Source organism: Heterodontus francisci, chromosome 24 (genome assembly GCF_036365525.1).
Source record: "Heterodontus francisci isolate sHetFra1 chromosome 24, sHetFra1.hap1, whole genome shotgun sequence".
Classification (NCBI taxonomy): domain Eukaryota; kingdom Metazoa; phylum Chordata; class Chondrichthyes; order Heterodontiformes; family Heterodontidae; genus Heterodontus; species Heterodontus francisci.
Genome location: NC_090394.1, coordinates 61977043 through 61995928, shown reverse-complemented (window position 1 = coordinate 61995928; position 18886 = coordinate 61977043). Strand labels below are relative to the sequence as shown.

General features: G+C 39.6%; 1 protein-coding gene across 1 annotated transcript in view; it reads left to right on the top strand.

Moving 5' to 3' along the window:
- The window catches only part of clec16a (C-type lectin domain containing 16A), a 302517-nt gene that overhangs the window by 4119 nt on the left and 279512 nt on the right, over window positions 1-18886 (top strand). Inside the window, exons 2-6 of the mRNA XM_068056378.1 lie at window positions 1676-1804; window positions 6069-6202; window positions 8543-8691; window positions 14388-14493; window positions 16600-16605. Coding sequence (XP_067912479.1) covers window positions 1676-1804; window positions 6069-6202; window positions 8543-8691; window positions 14388-14493; window positions 16600-16605 — 524 coding nt within the window. The remainder of the gene's footprint in view (window positions 1-1675; window positions 1805-6068; window positions 6203-8542; window positions 8692-14387; window positions 14494-16599; window positions 16606-18886) is intronic.

Sequence of the window (18886 nt, the reverse complement as noted above, 5' to 3'; positions counted from 1 at the left end):
ATTATATTGCAGCCAGGTACATCATAATGCTAGTTGTTCCTTTTTCCCAAACTTGGGAAATTAATATGCTGTTTTCTCTTAGTAATGTTTTCTGTGGGAGTGAACCAAATTAAGAAGTTCAAACTATATTGTTTCTGCTTCAGAAAATAAATCCATTATACAGTGAACTGCTTGGTTTCCACCTAGTGGCGCTGGAGAAATATGCAAAATCTGTGGGTGGAAATGTAGCCATTTATGTTGACGTACCCAGTAATTGACATCTTTCATTCCTATTCCACCAGCTTTTAATTTCTTTGAAAAGAGTTTACACGTTGAGATATGTGCTGAAATGCCAATGAGCAACCATGTCTCAGTAGCAGAACATATTTATGATAGAATTGAGGTTTTGAAAATATATGTAGTCTAGCAGCCTTTTGAAGCTACAATTGACCCAGTATATATTACAGTATACATGACAAAAATAGGCCCAGATTTTGCAGTGGTGAACAACAGCAAAACTGTCAGCGTTCGCCGTCATTACTCCACTGAAACCGACAGCAACTTTTAGAGTTTGCACATGTGCAAATGTAATGTGTATATCCAGAAGCTGTTTACAGTGAGTCTGTGCTTCTACTGAGGGTGTGTTGAGCTACCTCCAGAGTGCAAATCCTAAGCAACCAGTGAATTGATAAAACCTTCCACTTTTATGCTGTTAGTTTTGCTATGCAAACATATCAAAGCTGTACCTTGTTGAATAGGCTATAACTGGGTTTTAAACAGCATCCTAACTTCATAATTACTTATATAAGTAGTCTTTCAGGTCCTGAAAAAACTAATTTTATATTTGTGAAATGTCAAATTTCTCCATTAATTCCTATATTTTTGAAATTTTTATAGATTTTAAATATTTTTTCTTCTACCTTAACCTAATCATCATGCTATCTTAAAATTCAAATTAAAAGTGAAGGGATTTAGTGCTTTTGACTTCCTGGTTTGTGGCTTATGAGTGCTTCAATATGATTGGCTGCTTGCCCTGCTTGCTGACATTACTGCTGCTGCACATCAAGACATTCCCTTGAATGGGCACCAGATTTAAACTGCCATTGGGAAAGTGGAGGTCTGTGCCACAGAAATCTCTGGATAGTTGTGGGAAACTCTTTGAGGTCACTGGCGATTGCTGTTGCTTTGTTGCTGACCACAAAATGGTGCTACATAATTAACTATTTGGCTTCCACTCTGGACTCGGCTGACAAAAGACATCATGTAAAGGCCAGGTAACTTTTCCACAGGAAAATTGGGAGAGAAAGGAGCAGTCAAGTTGATCAATCAGCAATAATGTAGACTTACAAAAGATTCTGGATTTCCACATTATTTTGCACATGTGTGGACTCCGGAAATTGCTAACAGTTGCAGTGGAGTAATGAGGGTGAATGCTGACAGTTTTGCTGTTGTTTACCACTGGAAAATCTGGGCCTATATTTTATAACGTATACTGTAATATATACTGGGTCAGTTGTAACTTGAAAAGGCTGCTGGACCTTGTATTATCAAAACTTCAATTTTATAATAATGTTCTTTCACAGGGATACAAAGATACCATTGTGATCCCTAGTAATATGGATATGACCAGATATTTTGCAGTTCTGTACTTGATTTTGTGGTATGAATTCATAGTTAAATGTGAATGTTTCCATAGGTACATGTACCATGTCTTAACAAAGAACACAACTGTGACGGATAGTAATCGTAACCTGCTGGTGGAGACCATTCGTTCTATTACAGAAATCCTAATTTGGGGAGATCAAAATGACAGCTCTGTTTTTGAGTAAGTCATGATTCATATTCATGGTTTTTCATTTGTGTAGAAAGATCATGAAATAAATTCTGTTTTAATCTATTTTATCCATGGCCAAATATATTTTATGTGGCTTCAGTGTGAAATAGAAATAGACTCCAGACAAGTGGCCAGGTAGACAACTTGTTGATGCTGTGTTGTCATTTTTGAAAGCACAGCCCTATTATTGATTTTCTTTGTCTCCCTTAAAGGCAAGCCTAAGAACACCCTGAGAGAGATTTATGGGCACAAACCTGTGTCCTGTCATGACATGGGTCAGCATGTTGTCATAATGCTGTGCTGTGCAGATACCCTGTGTTACACCCTGTGAAGCTGGCCCATAGAATATTGTATTATTGATGCATGCTGTTGACTTTCTGAAGACACCAGTCTTGTGGGTTTTGACATCAGATAATCAAGCTCATAATGGTAATTTAGTATAGTTCTATTGAACAACATGTGAAATGCAAAAAGGATATTTAGTTGCCTCAATTCTGGGAACAAACATACAGTGGTTTCAGCACGCTCTTGTGTTCCAACAGTCAGCAACTACATTTATACCTGACTTTATCCAGATCCATAAAGCCAGCTTCAGCCAGAAGTGCCAAGTGGATGATCCATCTTGGCCTCCTCCTGAGGTCCCCACCATCAGAGAAGCCAGTTGTCGGCCAATTCAGTTCACTCCACGTGATGTAAAGAAATGACCGAGTGCACTGGATTCAGCAAAGGTTTATTGACCCTGACAACATCCCAGCATGCAGTGCTAAAGACTTGGGCACCTGAACTAGCCGAGCCTCTTACTAAGCTGTTTGGGTACAGCTACAACCCTGACATCTGCCTAACAATGGAATATTGCCCAACTATGTCCTGTCCATAGAAAGCAGGATAAATGCATTTGGCCAATTACTGTCCCATAAGTCTTCTCTCGATCATCAGCAAAGTGATGGAAGGTGTCACTGACAGTGCTATCAAGTGGCACTTACTCACCAATAACCTGCTTACCGTTGCTCAGTGAGGTTCAGCCAGAACCGCTCGGCTCTAGACCTCATTACATCCTTGGTCCAAACGTGAACGAAACGGCTGAATTTCAGAGATGAGGTGACCTGACATCAGGCAGCATTTGACCGAGTGTGGCCCTAGTAAAATTGAAGTCAGTGGGAATCGGGGAAAACTTTCCACAGGCTCGAGTTATATTGAACACAAAGGAAGATGGTTGTGGTTGTTAGAGGCTAATCATCTCCGCACCAGGGCATTGCTGGAGGTGTTTCTCAGGGCAGTGTCCTAGACCCGCCCATCTTCAGCTGCTTCATCAATGATCATCCTTCCATCATAAATAAATAAATAAAGTCAAAAGTGGGGATGTTTGCTGGTGATTGCAGAGCGTTCAGTTCCATTTGCAACTCCTCAGGCACTGAAGTGGTCATGCTCGCAAGCAGCAAGACCTGGACAGCATTCAGGCTTTGTCTGATAAGTGGCAAGTAATATTCGTGCCACACAGGTGCCAGGCATTGATCATTTCCAACAAGAGAAAGTCTGACAACCTCCTCTTGACATTTAATGACGTTACAGTCTTTGAGTACCGCACCATCAACATCCTAGGAGCCACTGTTGATCAGAAACTTCACTGGACCAACCACATAAATACTGCAGCTCCAAGCGCAGGTCAGAAGCTGGGAATTCTGTGGAGAGTGACTCCGCAAAGCCTGCCCATCACCTAAAATGTACAAGTCAGGAGTGTGATGGAATAGTCTCCACTTGCCAGGATGAGTGCAGCTCCAATAACACTGAAGAAGCTTGACAACCATCCAGGATGAAGTGGCCCAGTTAATTGGCATCCCATCCACCACCTTGAATGTTTACTGTCTCCACCACTGATGCATTGTAGCAACAATGTATACGATCTACACAAAGTGCTGCAGCAACTCGCCGTTGCTTCTTCAACAACATCTCCCAGACTCGTGACATGTACCACCTGGAAGGATAAGGGCAGTAGATGCAAGGGAACATCACCACCCTCAACTTCCCCTCCAAGTCACACATCATCCTAACCTGGAAATATATTGCTGTTCCTTCATCATTGCTGAGTTGAAATCCTGAAACTCTACCTAACAGCACTGTGGAGTACCTTCACCGCACAGATGTAATGGCTCAGGAAGATGACTCCCCATCATGTTCACGAGCAATTGGAATTGGGTAATAAATACTGACCCAGCCAGTTACACCTACATCGTGAATGAATGGGGAAAAAAAAGCTGCTTATTGTACAAATATATTGTTCTAGTCTCAGTCTACATACAAAAACACATCCCACCCCATTCTGTGCAAGTGAAATAGATATGACTATGTGCATTAGGTTATCAAAGATGCACACAGACATTGCAACTTTAACAAAGGTAACATTCCACCCTGATAACAGTTACGCTTCTATTGGTATAGGGATTCTAGTATTTTTTTCATTTGAGGAAAAAATACATAGCAATATGATACTGGCCAGCTTAACAGAATTTCATTGGCCTACAGTGGCTTCTATTCTTTCTTCAACAGCAGCAGCAGCTTGCATTTATATTGCTCCTTTGATTATAGAGAAATGTCTAGTTGCTTCATAGAGGCATAATCTGATTTAAATGGACGGCAAGCCAAAGAAGTGGGGTTGAAGAGATGGATTTTCAATGGGGGAGATTGAGAGTCAGAGGAGTTTATGCAGGGAATTCCAGAGAGTAAATCCTTTTGTGGTTGAAAGCACAGCTGTCAAATGGGTTGCCAAGCAAGTGGGGATGCATAGAAGGCCAGAGTTGGAGACGAGGTCTTGTAGGATTGGAGGAGGTTTCAGAGCTAGGACGCAATTTAAATAAGATTTTAAAAAAATTTGATGTGTTGAGTGAACCATCGTAAGTGGATGGGACTTTGTGCAGGATTGCAGAGTGTTGAATGATCTGAACTTTGTGAAGGGTGGGAGACTGACCATGGGACTAGTTATACCTGGAGGCGATGAGTGCATGGATGAGGTTTTCAGCAGTAGCTGTGCCAAGGTAGGGGTGGAAGAAGACAGTGTTACAGAAGTGGAAATAGGTGATCTTTGTGTTGGAGAGGCTATAGCTTGGAAGCTCAGCTCAGGGATGAGTAAGACGCAGAAGTTGTGAACAGTCGACTTCAGCCAGAAATAGAGCTTGGGAAAGGAGATTAAATTGGTGGCTAGGGGAAGGTGGCAGGCCAGAGGCAATGACTTCAATCTTCCAAATGTTTTACTGGGGGTAATTGTCCAACATCCTCTCTTAAATGAGGTGCAATCAGTCTGACATTACAAAGGCAGTGGAGGGGCTGAGTGTTGGTGGAGAAGTAAAGCTATGCGTCTTCAGTCTACAAACAGAAAATGATCCCCATGTCTTTGGATGATGTCACTAAGGGGCTGCATATTGATTAGTAAGAGGAGGGGGCCAACAATGGATTGTTGAGGAAGTCCTAAGGTAATAGTGTGGGGTGGGAAGATGATCCATTGTTAGAGATGTTCTAGGTATTATCAGTTAAGAGCTATGGAGAACTACCAAGCTATGCAGTACTACCAAGCTGGACATTGGAGCACAGGCGTTGGAGGAGGATTGTGTGGTTGATCATGTCAAAGGCTGCAGAGAGGGTGAGGAGGGATAGTGTACCATGGTCGCAGTTACATAGGATGTCATTTGTGACTTAGGCTAGAACTTTTTTCTGTGCTGTGACAGGGATGAAAACTGATTAGAGAGATTCAAACATGGAGTTGAGAAAGATGGGCATGGATTTGGGAAGTGACATTATCATCAAAGACTTGGGAGAGGATAAGAGAGGTTGGTGATGGGATGGTAGTTTTCAAGGATGGAGGGCATGCGGGTGGCTTTTTCTGAGGAGTTGGGGATAATTGTGCTTTTGAAAGAGAAAGGAAGATGAGGGGAGATGGGAGAGAAACTAGAAAGAGACGTAAGTTCATGTCTGGGTCAGGGTAGTTTGGCGATGGGGAAGGAATGGAAACAGCAGAGGCAACTGAATGAATGGATTGTCTAAGTCTTGGTGCAAGAAGTTCATGGATTTGTCACATTGTTGGTGGTCGGGTAGGGAGAAGGCTTTATCGGGTTGGTTGGTTGTGGAGTAAAGAAGCTGGACTTGTCTTTGCTCTCTAGGATGAACTTGGAGTAGTAGGCATTGGATCTGTATTGAAGACTTGCCACTGAATGAAATAGTATTCAGTTACAATGTAATCATCTAATGAAAAAACATTTTGTTGCAGCTTTTTCTTGGAGAAAAACATGTTTGTTTTCTTCTTGAATATCTTGCGCCAGAAATCCGGACGCTATGTTTGTGTACAGCTCCTTCAGACTATCAATATCCTGTTTGAAAATATTAGCCATGAAACCTCTTTGTGTAAGTATAGATTCTTTTGTAATTTTTTGAAAATCAAATTTGTACTTGCTTTCAACTTTTACTCTGAAACTGTGGGCATCTAGAGTGAACACACTAGAAGTAAACTAAATTGTTACTGAGGCTGTTTTTATCATTGCATCAAAAAGTTTAGAAAAGAATGGCATCAGTTTTGTTCCATTTACCATGAACCTTACCACCTTCTGTTATATGACCACTAATTTTATTCCTGAAGGGGACCACTCTCACCAGGGGTTACTTGCATGTGGTATTGATTCTTTATAAATCATTACTTGATTTCCTGCAATGTTGCCTATGGTAAGTCAGAGATTATGGTCACGCTCTTACTTATCTCTGGTGTCTTCATTTGGTATGTGTCTGACTCTGCCCTCTCTGCTTTAGTCTCTTTCTCTGCCCTATTTTTTCTTCTTCTTTTTGGGTTGTACTTGCAGGGTGTTGTGGTACAGAGAGAAGCCACCAGTGGCTACTGGCTACTTTTGCACTAGTGGATGTGGAGAAAATCTAGCCCTCAGTGGCTATGTTGCCCTCGTCCAATAACTTATGCTTCCTTCACCCCGCACCCCCCACCCCTTGCTTCCAAGTTGTAGCTTGCTCCCTCACCTTCCCACTGCACATTCCTGTTTCTACCAATCCCTCACCCCTATCTTTTCCCCTCTGAGCTACCCACTCAACACCTATATCCTGTTCCCTGGCTTTCCTGTTACTCAGCTCATCAGAGCCTGCTATCCACTCTCCCATGCCCTCACGTTGGGTGCCAAAAGACTCGGGGCCCCCTCATCTTCAACCAAGAAATTTCTTCCTCTCCTTCCGTTCTCACCCTCTTATCTGTTTTCTCTGAGTGTTCGCTTTTAAAACTAAAATACATCACATTGGAATGACGAAATAAACTGCCTTCCTCTTGTCGTCTTCACTTTATCTCCTGCTCTCTGTGTCGTAGATGTTAGAATTTAGAATCTAGAATTTAGAATACATGATTAGCTGACCTCTCAACAAATCATACGTGAGTTAATCAGTTGGCTTCAAAATGCAACTTTTTTGGAAAATTTAAGCTCACATTAAATGAAGAAAGCAAACATTTTCTCAATGCAATGAAAGCAGAAAATGCTGGAAGTACTCGGTTAGGCGGCATCTGTGGAGAGGGAAACAGTTAATGGTTTAGATGGATGAGCTTTCATCAGAACGCATTTTCTCTTGTCTTTCTGTTTGCCTTTAGTCTTCCTCTCATCCTCTCTCTGATGTACCTGCCTTATGTTTTCTCTGGTGTTCTCTGTTTTCTGCGCCTGCCCCTCACCCTTGCTCTCTCCCTCGCTCTCCTCTTCCCACCACCCCTCGCCCCCCCCCCCCCCCCCCCGCCCCCCCTGCCCCCCTGCCCAAGACATCATCTGAATAACTTTTACTGGTGGTAGATCCCAGATTGTTAAGGGATCTAAACTCCATGCCTGTGGAAGAGTTGGCTGGAGTCTGGCAATATTCAACAGGAAGGGGGAGTCTGGGCAGAGTTGCTCTAATGGACTGTGACATACTTTCTGCCAGATGCAGACATGATGGCATTGGCAGAGAGCAGAGCTGTCTTGGATGAGAATGAAGTGTTCATACCTAAAAGAAGGGGAGGAATATTTAGATATGTAGCAGTGTCCTTCCTTATTTTAAAATTGCTTTTGGAAAATTAATTTTTGTATAATTTAGATTTTCTTTTAAAAGATGATGCACGTAGGTTGTTGTGCTTTGAGTACAAACCCATTTTTGAATGACATAGTCAATTTGTGTGTGTAGTTTGACATGCGCATCCCTGAGATTTGGTATTTCAGAGCAGCAATATGTTTTTTGCTTTATGACGATAACCTTCAGCCCTATATTCCCTGCCCCTTTCGATAGTAAGGAAATTCGTAACATTATTAATAGTTTTTTGTCCTTCTGTACAAAGTAGCTTTTCTATGTTGGGGACGGGAGCATGAATGAAACAACATTTAACCAACCTTGTTAATTTAAATTTAATTTAAAAATGAGCAAAAGAGGATACTGTACTTAAAGTTCCCCTATTATTGACAATTATTTGAAAAAACTTTTGCCATATCCCTATATTAAGAGGAAAACCCAGAAGGTGCGATGGATATATCAGATATAATCAGTTGTTTATCTTTAAATCTTACTAATGGAAATGTATCTTGAGCCTAGAATACTTTTTATTTCTTCCTATCTTAAGCATACAACCCTTCTTAGTTTGCTATGAGGCATACTGATCACTTGTGTGGATATTCATGTTTCCATTGACTGATCAATCTAGTTTTTCACTTTTTTTACAGTGTTATCATTCTCTTACAGATTATCTGCTGTCTAATAACCATGTTAACTCTATCATTGTGCACAAGTTTGACTTCTCTGATGAGGAAATTATGGCTTATTACATATCCTTCTTGAAAACTCTTTCCCTTAAACTTAACAATCATACCGTGCATTTTTTCTACAATGAGGTAAGAGCCAACGTTGAACTTTTGTTTAAAAATTGTGATTTCAGCCTTTGTAAACAAGCATGGAATTTGAAACAGATGTGGATTTTTGCTTTTTTAACCTGATTTTAGTATTGGATGTCTGTATTACATGCTGGAAATATTATAAATTGCCAAAAAAACTTTATTCCTTAGCGTTGACCTTATTTAGCATTTGTTCTGTTTCATCCAGAATATTTCTTTTATGGTGTTTTTAACTTGAGGTTTAATTATATGCTATTTCCCAAATCTGAATGACTGCCTGAATTTATGGGAAGATTTTTTTGATACTCAAGGCTAATACTTAAAATTGGTGTTAAGACCGAAGTAATGTTACATAAACAAGACCCACATAATAAATTCTTAATAAAGATATGGGGAAAAGGGTCATATTTTGAAGAACTATAAAGATAAATTCATTTTGGGATCTGAGCATCGCAGGCAAGGCCAGCATTCACTGCCCTTCAGAAGGTGATGGTGAGCAGCCTTCTTGAACTGCTTCAGCCCCTGTGGTGTAGGTGCTTTTTTCTTTCCCAGTGCCTTTTTCCTGTAGCAGTTCAGTACAATTGAGTGGCTTGCTAGGCCATTTCAGGGGAAGTTGAGAATCATTTCTGTGGATCTGGAGTTGCATGTAGGCCAGACCAGGTAAGGACAGTAGATTTCCTCCCCCGCAGAACATTAGTGAACAAGATGGATTTTTACAACAATCTGGCAGTTTGTGATTAATGAGACGAATTGCAGATGTATTAATTGAATTTAAATTCCTCCAGCTGCCATGGTGGGATTTGAACTTGTATCTCTGGAGCATTAGTCTAGGCCTTTGGAATATTAGTCCAGTAACATTACCACTATGCTACCGCCCCTCTATATAACTTTTATAAAATAATAGTGTTGACTTTTATGGAATTCTTGAAATGTGGAGTTTAGTTTAGAGATACAGCACTGAAACAGGCCCTTCGGCCCACCGAGTCTGTGCCGACCATCAACCACCCGTTTATACTAATCCTACACTAATTCCATATTCCTACCACATCCCCACCTGTCCCTGTATTTTCCCTACCACCTACCTATACTAGGGGCAATTTCTAATGGCCAATTTACCTATCAACCTGCAAGTCTTTGGCATGTGGGAGGAAACCGGAGCACCCGGAGGGAACCCACGCAGACACAGGGAGAACTTGCAAACTCCACACAGGCAGTACCCGGAATTGAACCCGGGTCGCTGGAGCTGTGAGGTTGCGGTGCTAACCACTGCGCCACGGTGCAGAGTGTCTACTCTGACCCTCCAAACCCAAATTACATTATTTTTATAACTAATATTCCAGTCAATTTTCATGATAGAAATGCTAATGTGGAAAATATATATGAACAGCAGAAATTAGTCATTATTTAATGGTGCAGTGGTTAGCACCGCAGCCTCACAGCTCCAATGACCCGGGTTCAATTCTGGTACTGCCTGTGCGGAGTTTGCAAGTTCTCCCTGTGACTGCGTGGGTTTCCGTCAGGTGCTCTGGTTTCCTCCCACAGCCAAAGATTTTCAGGTTGATGGGTAAATTGGCCATTGTAAATTGCTCCTAGTGTTGGTAAGTGGTAGCAGAATTGTGCGGATGTGGTAGGGAATATGGGATTAATGTAGGATTAGTATAAATGGGTGGTTGATGGCCAGCATAGACTCGGTGGGCCGAAGGGCCTGTTTTAGTGCTGTTATCTCTCTATGACTCTATGAAAATAAACTCTTCCCATGTGAATCCTGATTTGTTTGGTATGAAGTAAATTATCCTGTCCAGCAGAGGTCACCCCAACACTGTTGAAAGATAAATGTAACCACAGAAAGTTGTAAATTTGAAATGGCTAACATTGCTATTGCTCTCCAAATGTGCATGTTGTCAATTAGAGCTGAATTATCAACATATAGGCTTTTGTTGCAGCATGAATTTAGTCTTCATGCACAGCATAGTTCTTTAACCGATAATTTTTCAAGTGTTTTTTGACTTTGTAGCACCCTCTTCCTTATCTTCCTTCCACACCCCCCCCCCCCCCACCCCCAACAACTACCTTCATTCTCAAACCCTGAAATGCTGTTTTATTACAGCTGAAAAATCATGAGAGCTTCTAGGGTTAATCCTTGAAATGTGTTTAATTCCTTCCTGCCCCCTTCCTTCGGGAAAATATTTGACTTTTGCTTAGTACCCAAACTCTTCTGCTTGCCCCTACCTCATTGACCCACTTATCTTGAGACGGATTCATGCCCAGTTCCCATGTGTTCTGTGCATAATACATTGATACACCAGTGTGCTACTCTGTAGCATTTGAGTGTTATGATGAGATGAGCACTGTATTTACTGTCTGATGCATATAACCTGTAAAAGCCGGAAGCCTAGGTCCTATGCCATTATAACATAAGTATTCACAAAGTACAGTAAAATCTATATGGACTGTATTAACTCATTGTGTGAGAAGTTATATTATGTTAAATATAAGATCCTGAGGCAGTGGTCTTTGCCTTAGTTCCAACCATCAATTTTCTTCTCCTTGCTCCTCCGCTCTGATGAAAGTAATGATTTATGCTGGATTATGGTTCCATAATGCCCACAGCTCTCTGGTACCTCACCCAAGAAACTATTTTTTACTTGTGGACCAGGATAGTTGACTTGATGGGCTATTCATTTATTGTATTTAAGTCAAAGCATACGCTTGTCCAACTTTCATACAAATCCACTCCAGCAGGTGTCAGTAGTTACCAATCAGGAGCTGGATCTGTAGTTTTTTTTAAACCTCAAGACCAATGACTTGGTGTTTGTAAAAAGTGCCAATTGAGATGTTATCCAGTATGGACCAAGGATAGGACCTGATATCTTGGTCCCTGTTGCTCAGTGCCATATATGTGGCATATTTGCCCATGGAACTATAGCAAAGTTGGGCTCAACTTTTCATTATTTGTTGTGATTTGTAAAACCTCTTAATTTCTACCTTTTCTCTCTGCACCATACTCTATTTGTGATAGAGGGTAGGTGATGTGTTATTAAAACAAAAAAGGCTAGAAATACTCAGCAGGTGAGGTTGCGTTCATGGAACAGGAGAATCAGCATTGTTATTGGGCCATTCCTCAGGATTGGAAGATACCAGAGATGAATCTTTAAAAAGGAAGAATGGGATAAAAGACACACAGGAAAAGAAGTGGAATGACTTGTGAAATGCTTGGGTGGAGAACAGGAGGTGTTTAAGTGGCAGAACTGATATTAACAGGAGACAAAGGGATGCATAGAGAAAGAAAAGATATATACAACATATGGAAATAAAAGACATACAGGTCTTGAGAGTGGGTCTTGGACATAAAACATTGATTTCTGTTTTCTCATGGATGTTAGCTGATATGCTGAGTATTTCCAGCTTTGTCTGTTTTATTTTTAGATTTCCTTCATATGCAGTTTTTTTTCCGTGGTCGATGATGTTTCCTGATCTCTGGCAATGCCAATTTAAATCCAGTAACTGGAAGAGCGAAGAGAATGGCCTTGGTTGGCTTATCCCTTGGTTTCTGTTCTGATGGAGAAACATTTTGCCTTTACTTGGCAGTCCTCCACAGTGATGTTGCTAAGTTTGGAACCTCAGCAGTGTGAAGTGTTGCACATGCAAATTCACATTCTATCCTTCCCGCGTCTGCATTGTGCTGTTTTTTAAAAAAATGTCATATGTATCTGTGGTATTACAGTACTTTAGTCAGTTGTCTGGATTGGCCATGGATGCTATAAGATCTCACCGTTACGATCTTCTTTGTTAGCATCACACGTGTCTGCCCTTTGTTAGACTTCTATTCTTGCCACAACTTCCTAGTTGATCTTTTTCTGGAATCCATTCCATCATATGAATTCAGCGCAGATGGCCCATCCATCAAATCTTTGTGCTTTAAAATGTTTTGTTGCTGTGTGTAAGCCATTCTTGGATAATAGTATTGATCACTCTGATCTCCCCTACATAGCATATTCCAAAAGCATCTGTAATATAAAATAAAATGAACAGAATTGTAGTTGATTAGAAATTACTTTCGAGCATCCCCCAAGTAATATGGCACATATGATAACTGATCATGAGGTTTTTTAAAAATCTGTGTGTGAATTGGAAGGATTTTTTTTCGAATTAAGTGAATTGCTGAAGCATTAGGGCATGAGCCATTTTAAAAGTCTTTTAATGTCATGGGTGGGGTAATGTCACACTTAATATCTTTGGGCCACAGACTTTCCAAGCATGATACTGGTTTTTCAAGGATCACAGATGCTGTACACATTACAATAATCACGTCAGTGAATTACTAATGTAATCATTTACAAAGTGATGCCACGTGTACAGCTGTCAAAACAACTGGATCACAAGTTTAATCTCCCATTGAACTATAATCAAATTACAACCATGTATGCTTTGTAAGTTTGTCAGCATAATATTTGGAGATTAGTGCCTCGCAGTTTGTTAAATAATAACTTTGTTTTAAAAAAAAAATAGAAAATTTCAGTAGTTAGCTAGCCAACATGGTCCTTTTAGTTATCTGTTCATGTGTCAGCAGCTATGATTGCATGTGTTCCCATCAGCTGAGGAAAGATTCCTTTAACCCCCTTCTTGTGAAGCATTCTGGGTAAAATGCACTAGTTTAGATTTTAAAATTTCAACTGCAGCTGTACAACATAGCTTTCCACTGAAATTTTGATCTTGATAGAAGATTTGATATGATTTGAAATGATATCCATTTTAAATGAAATTAAAACATTATTAGATTTAATTCCTGAATAGATGTGAAATGTCAATTTCAGAACTGGAAGCTTCTCCTTTACTTTCCTTTTCCTTCTGGTATTTCTCTGATCGACTGGTAACCATTATATAGGAAGATTTTCATTTTATTGCGTTTTTGGCTAAAATAATCTGCTGACTATGCAACATTGTTGTAAAGCTGAGAAACAGGTAATTCACAAGTGATGTCATCTGACCCAACTAGAAGCAAGAAATTATGGCACTCCCCTGGACAGTGTTTCATGTTGAATTTCTCTCCCAACACAGTGACAGATGGCTACACTGCTATATACCTTGGCTTTTCCTTTATAAATAACTCGAGAGAAATAATGTTGATCTGCAAAATATGTCAGTGATAATTTCTTGGAAACTTGTCTTTGGAGCTTCCAGTTAACCACCATTCTGAACATATTTCCTCCTTGTAATTTGCTTATTTTGGCTATCTGTCTCACAACTTATCTTTGTAGATTTGAAGTTATCATATTTTCCCCCTAACTGTGGCCTCCCAATACTATGCACATTAAGGGATCTATTTCCAGATCTGTGTTAATGCTGCACTGTAACCTATTGCTAGGAGGTATGTGAGATTGGATTTTGCTGTTTGTTTGCTTCAGTTATTTTACTCCTCTTACTGTGGGAGAAATGCTTGACCTGCAATTAACACCTTTTGGAGGATACCACGGGTGAAATTGTGAACCACGGGTGAAATTGTGAACCACGGGTACAAACCTACACCTGCTGCAGTGTTTAAACTCCATCAGGCTGTACCACCGTGCTGCACATTCCTAGCAGTTGAAAAGAGCATTGTGAAACTTGATAACAAGAAAGAATAGAAATATTTAATCCTTGTAACTAAGGCCTAGTACACTTACTGGTTCAACTCTTCTTGTCTCCCATAATTCTAGCACACTAATGATTTTGCCCTGTACACGGAGGCCATTAAATTTTTCAACCACCCAGAGAGCATGGTCAGAATTGCTGTCAGGACAATCACCCTTAATGTGTATAAAGGTGAGTGCAGTGCTGTATGATTATACATTGTTGTCATTTAGTGAATGCTTTCAAGATTCTGACAGAAGGCATGTTATAACAAGCTAGCATGCATTTTGTGTTTTGAGATATGATTTTAGCACTAGTTGTGATGTTCATTTGAAAATATCTTACTAAGAGTTTTTAAATTATAGCCTGCTAGTAGACTGAAGGACTTCATTCTTAAGAATGAAAGTGTTTTATTTGCAAATAAAATTGTACAATTGTAATATTGAAACTTTTATCCCCTGTTTTTCTCTGGTAATTGCTGTTAAAAATGCTTAAAAAAAAAACTTGCCTTTCTCTCTTCCCTTCGTCATATCCAATAAAGTAATTTTCTTTGTTCTGCAAATCTATAAACTAACCCTAGTATGAATCTTGCATGCATGCTTATGCAAGATTAAGTTTGGAATTCATTCCCAGGAGCTATTATGGTGTATGGTTTTGTCTTTAATTTTCCACCTAGGCTAAATTGCATGCTGAGCATTGAACTCAAAAGGAAATGCATTATATAATATATTTTGAATTGTATTAAGAAATGTAGTGCATGCACAGTTTGTCAAATGTGAAAGAAGCTGTCCGTAGCAGTCTAATGAAAGGACCAGAACACAGTTTGTTTTACTTGGTGATAAATTAAAGAAATCACTGACCGTTCTCTTGACTGCATTTAAGTCAGTATCCTCTTTTATTGAACTCCATTTTTGTCTGTAGCATAGCCTGGTGTTGTTGACAGGTGCTGGAATTTTTGTTCCATGGTACTAGGCGTAAACCTGATTAATTGTAGTGCTGCAGAAATGGTCACAATTTAAAATTATTTGCGCTCTCATCAAAACAATAATTGAATCTTATTTGAGAACATGCGTCAAATCCTGTAGTGGAATGGCACTGTTCCAAATCCGTGAACCCCAAATTTTGAAGAATGTAATTTATCTTGTGTGCCACGTGATACAATATAGGTTGTTCTCTGCAATTATTTCCTTCATCTGGATGCAGAAGCAGTTTTTCTTCCCTCCGTGTTGATCTCGAATTTCCTGAGTTGGGAACCTGCTAATAGGGATCCTGTGTCCCAACATCTTAGTTAGTCCACCAAGCTACCAACTGTAAAGTCTTATTTTCTTCTCCTAGAAAAAATACATTCTGCATAATATTGGGGAAGGAAACCATTCTCTTGCACTTTCAACTTTTGCAGTGGAATTGTTATAGACAAATTTATTGCAGGATTTTTTCTGCTGTAAAGTTGTGTTTAATTTTCCTACGCTTAATAGTGCAAACGATTACTTTGAAGTGGTCATATTATGGTCATCATTTGTGAAGCATAATTGCTGCAAAGCAGCTCGCAACTGAATAAAATATATTTTCTAATGTTGTAATATGTCTGTGATGGGGAGGCACCAATTTTATTCATATATCGGTAAAGTGCATGACATGCTCTCAGTCTTAATGCACTTCCTTTAAGAATCAAAGGAGTGAGTGGTACATGCAACCTGTGGATCTAGTTTAAATCCAGTCCAGGTTGATGCCATTTTCAACTGTGAAGTGAAACTGATTCCAGAGTGCAAAACTGCTTAGTCAGAGAAGCCAATGGGATGGTAGTAAAATACCTCACAGGCACAGGTTGCAGATGTGATCAGTACATCTAGAGGGAGCTGTACATTCCATAAAATCTGTGCTTAACTTGACCTGGAACTGAGTGGTGCTGGATACAAAAGCTAGCAGATTGTTCTATTCACCAGCACTGATGTCATCCACTTTGATGAACACTGCACCCCAAAACTTGTTTTTTTTTTTTGTTCCTTTCCCACCACAAAAATTGTGGAAAGTTTTTGTGCATTGGAATAATTACAGATATTGACAGGGCTAATGGTTCTTTTTAAAGGCAGTCTGCACATGGTAGCTTTTCTTGCAGTATTTTTGCTGGTCTCCTGTAGTTATAAAGATTGATAACCTCCTGTCTCTCCTAGTTCTGTGTACTTCCTATTACAGCTAGGCTATTGTTCTGGATGATGTTGTGCTCTCCAAATTCTTGTCTTATTAACTGTTCTGTTTTTGTCCTTTCTTCAATGATGATTCCAATCTACCACATTCCAGTGTCATGTAAGTTGATTAACCTTTTAAAGTTTTAGGGTTTGTTATCGATGCTTCCTTGCACTTAAGAAATAAGCAAGGCTTCTTATTAGATTTGTTGTGCTATGCATCAGATAGATTATATTTTAGTTTTATGTTCTGAAGATTACTGGGTAATTTAAATTAAGGATGGCTTGAATTTGGTAAAAATGGTTTTTCCTTGTCAGCCAAATTTTCCACACAAACAAAACCACCTTAATTTTGAAAAAAAGTGAGAAACGTGGCCATTGAATGTACTAGAAGTGAAGCCCCGTAAATAGCTGAACATCTGTTTGGAAAGAGGAGGGAAAATCTTTTTGGGTTCAGGAATGGTTTCTAAATTTTCCTCATTTTGATGGGTGGCAATATGGGTACTGTGTAAATCATCTGTTATTTTTGTTTGCTAAAATGGATGTTATATGACTGCATACAAGCCTCCAGATAATTCTCCCTTCACCCCATGCAACTTTAAATCTTGCTGATAATGTAGAATAAAACTGGTAGTCACGATGGCCAGTTTCACTAGAAAGTATTCCGAGCTTTTTAAGTTGGGAGTGTACTTGATTTTATGCTTTCAAAAACACTCTTGTTTTGCACTCCAGCGGTTGCTACATTACTTTATAAAAGCATATGTCCTTTGGTCTATTAAAAATGTGCAGACAGAAACAACTTTTCAAACAAAATGATGCATCTTTCAGAATTTGTTTTAAGTCACTTGTTATTGTTTGAACATACAACCATCATGTGACCCATTAAGATTCATATTTAGGAATAACTGATCAAATGATAATAGAGGCTATAAACCTTGGCTACAGCGAAAAGATTTAAAAAAAATTTGTTTTACCTAAATTCCCTTTCACCAAATTTGTGTAGGTGCAACTTGTGCAAAACAAAAGCTTTTGTTTTGTATTTTGAAATATACATTAGTATTTTGTTAGTTTTGTAGATGACTGCCAGGAAAATTGTTCAAATTAATTGTGTGCTATTTGTGAGAAAACTCAACGTAAAGTTGCCTAGAATTAAAAATCAATCAAAATAGTCTTAAAGTATGAAGTGAGTCTGTAAATCCAGCACATATTTCCCCTTCCCCACCCCTGTCTTGAAAACAGAGGGGATGATAGTCTTCTGGTTACTGGCTCATTCTTCTCATGAATGGGAACGCTGGCTGATCTTTTATTTCCCTCCCTCTGCTGGGGCGCTATCTGATCTTATCTACAAACACACTAACCCAACACAGACTGGGAATCAAATCTCTGATCATGTGGGCTTGGTGAAATCGTGTAGTGTTATATCCACTAGACTATCTGAAGCCACCACATTTTCAAGATTAGAGCTTACATAAAGGTGTTTAAAGTATGTGAAGGCTGTATATTTTGCTATTAACTAGTTCATTCAAAACTCTGAAATGTGGATTGGTGGAAGTAAATATTATTGTAAGTTGTTTGTAATTGCGATACCAATTCCCAGTATTCTGTGGTGAAACGATAGCTCTAAGCATGCATGTAAACATCTGATAATTTAACTAATACCAATTGCCAAAGCAATTGTCATATCAAATGATTAATGTACTGAAAGAAATTCAGCCAATCACTGACAGCGACAACAACTTGTATTTATGTAGCACCCATTAACGTCATAAAAAATGTTCCAAGATGCTTCATGAGTGTTATAAAGCAGAATTTGACACTGAGCCACATAAGGAGATATAGGGCAGATGGCCAAAGGTTTAGGCAAAGAAGACAGCTTAAAGGAGGAAACAGCGTCTGAGGGAATTTCATAGTTTTAGGGGCAAGGCAGTTGAATGCATGATCACCATTACTGGAGCAATTAAAGTTGTGGACTGTCAAGAGGCCAGAATTAGATGAGCGCAGATATCTCGGAAGCTTGTGGGGTTGGAGGAGATTGCAGAGATGGGAAAGGGCAAGGCCATGGAGGGATTTGAAAACGAGGATGGGTTTTAAAATCAAAACGTTGCTTGACTGGGAGTCAGTGTAGGTCAGGGAGCACAGGTGTGATAGGCGAACAGGACTTGGTGCGAGTAAGGCCATGGGCAGCAGAGTTTTAGATGACCTCAAGTTTACAAAGGGTAGAATGTGGGAAGCTGGCCAAGATTACATTGGAATAGTCAAGTTTAGTAGTAACAAAGGCATTGATGAAGGTTTCAGCAGCCGATGAGCTGAAGTGGGTGGACTAGAGCGACATTATGGAGGAAGAAATAGGCAGTCTTAGTGACGGTGCAAATATGTGTTTGGAAGCTAATCTCCGGGTCATA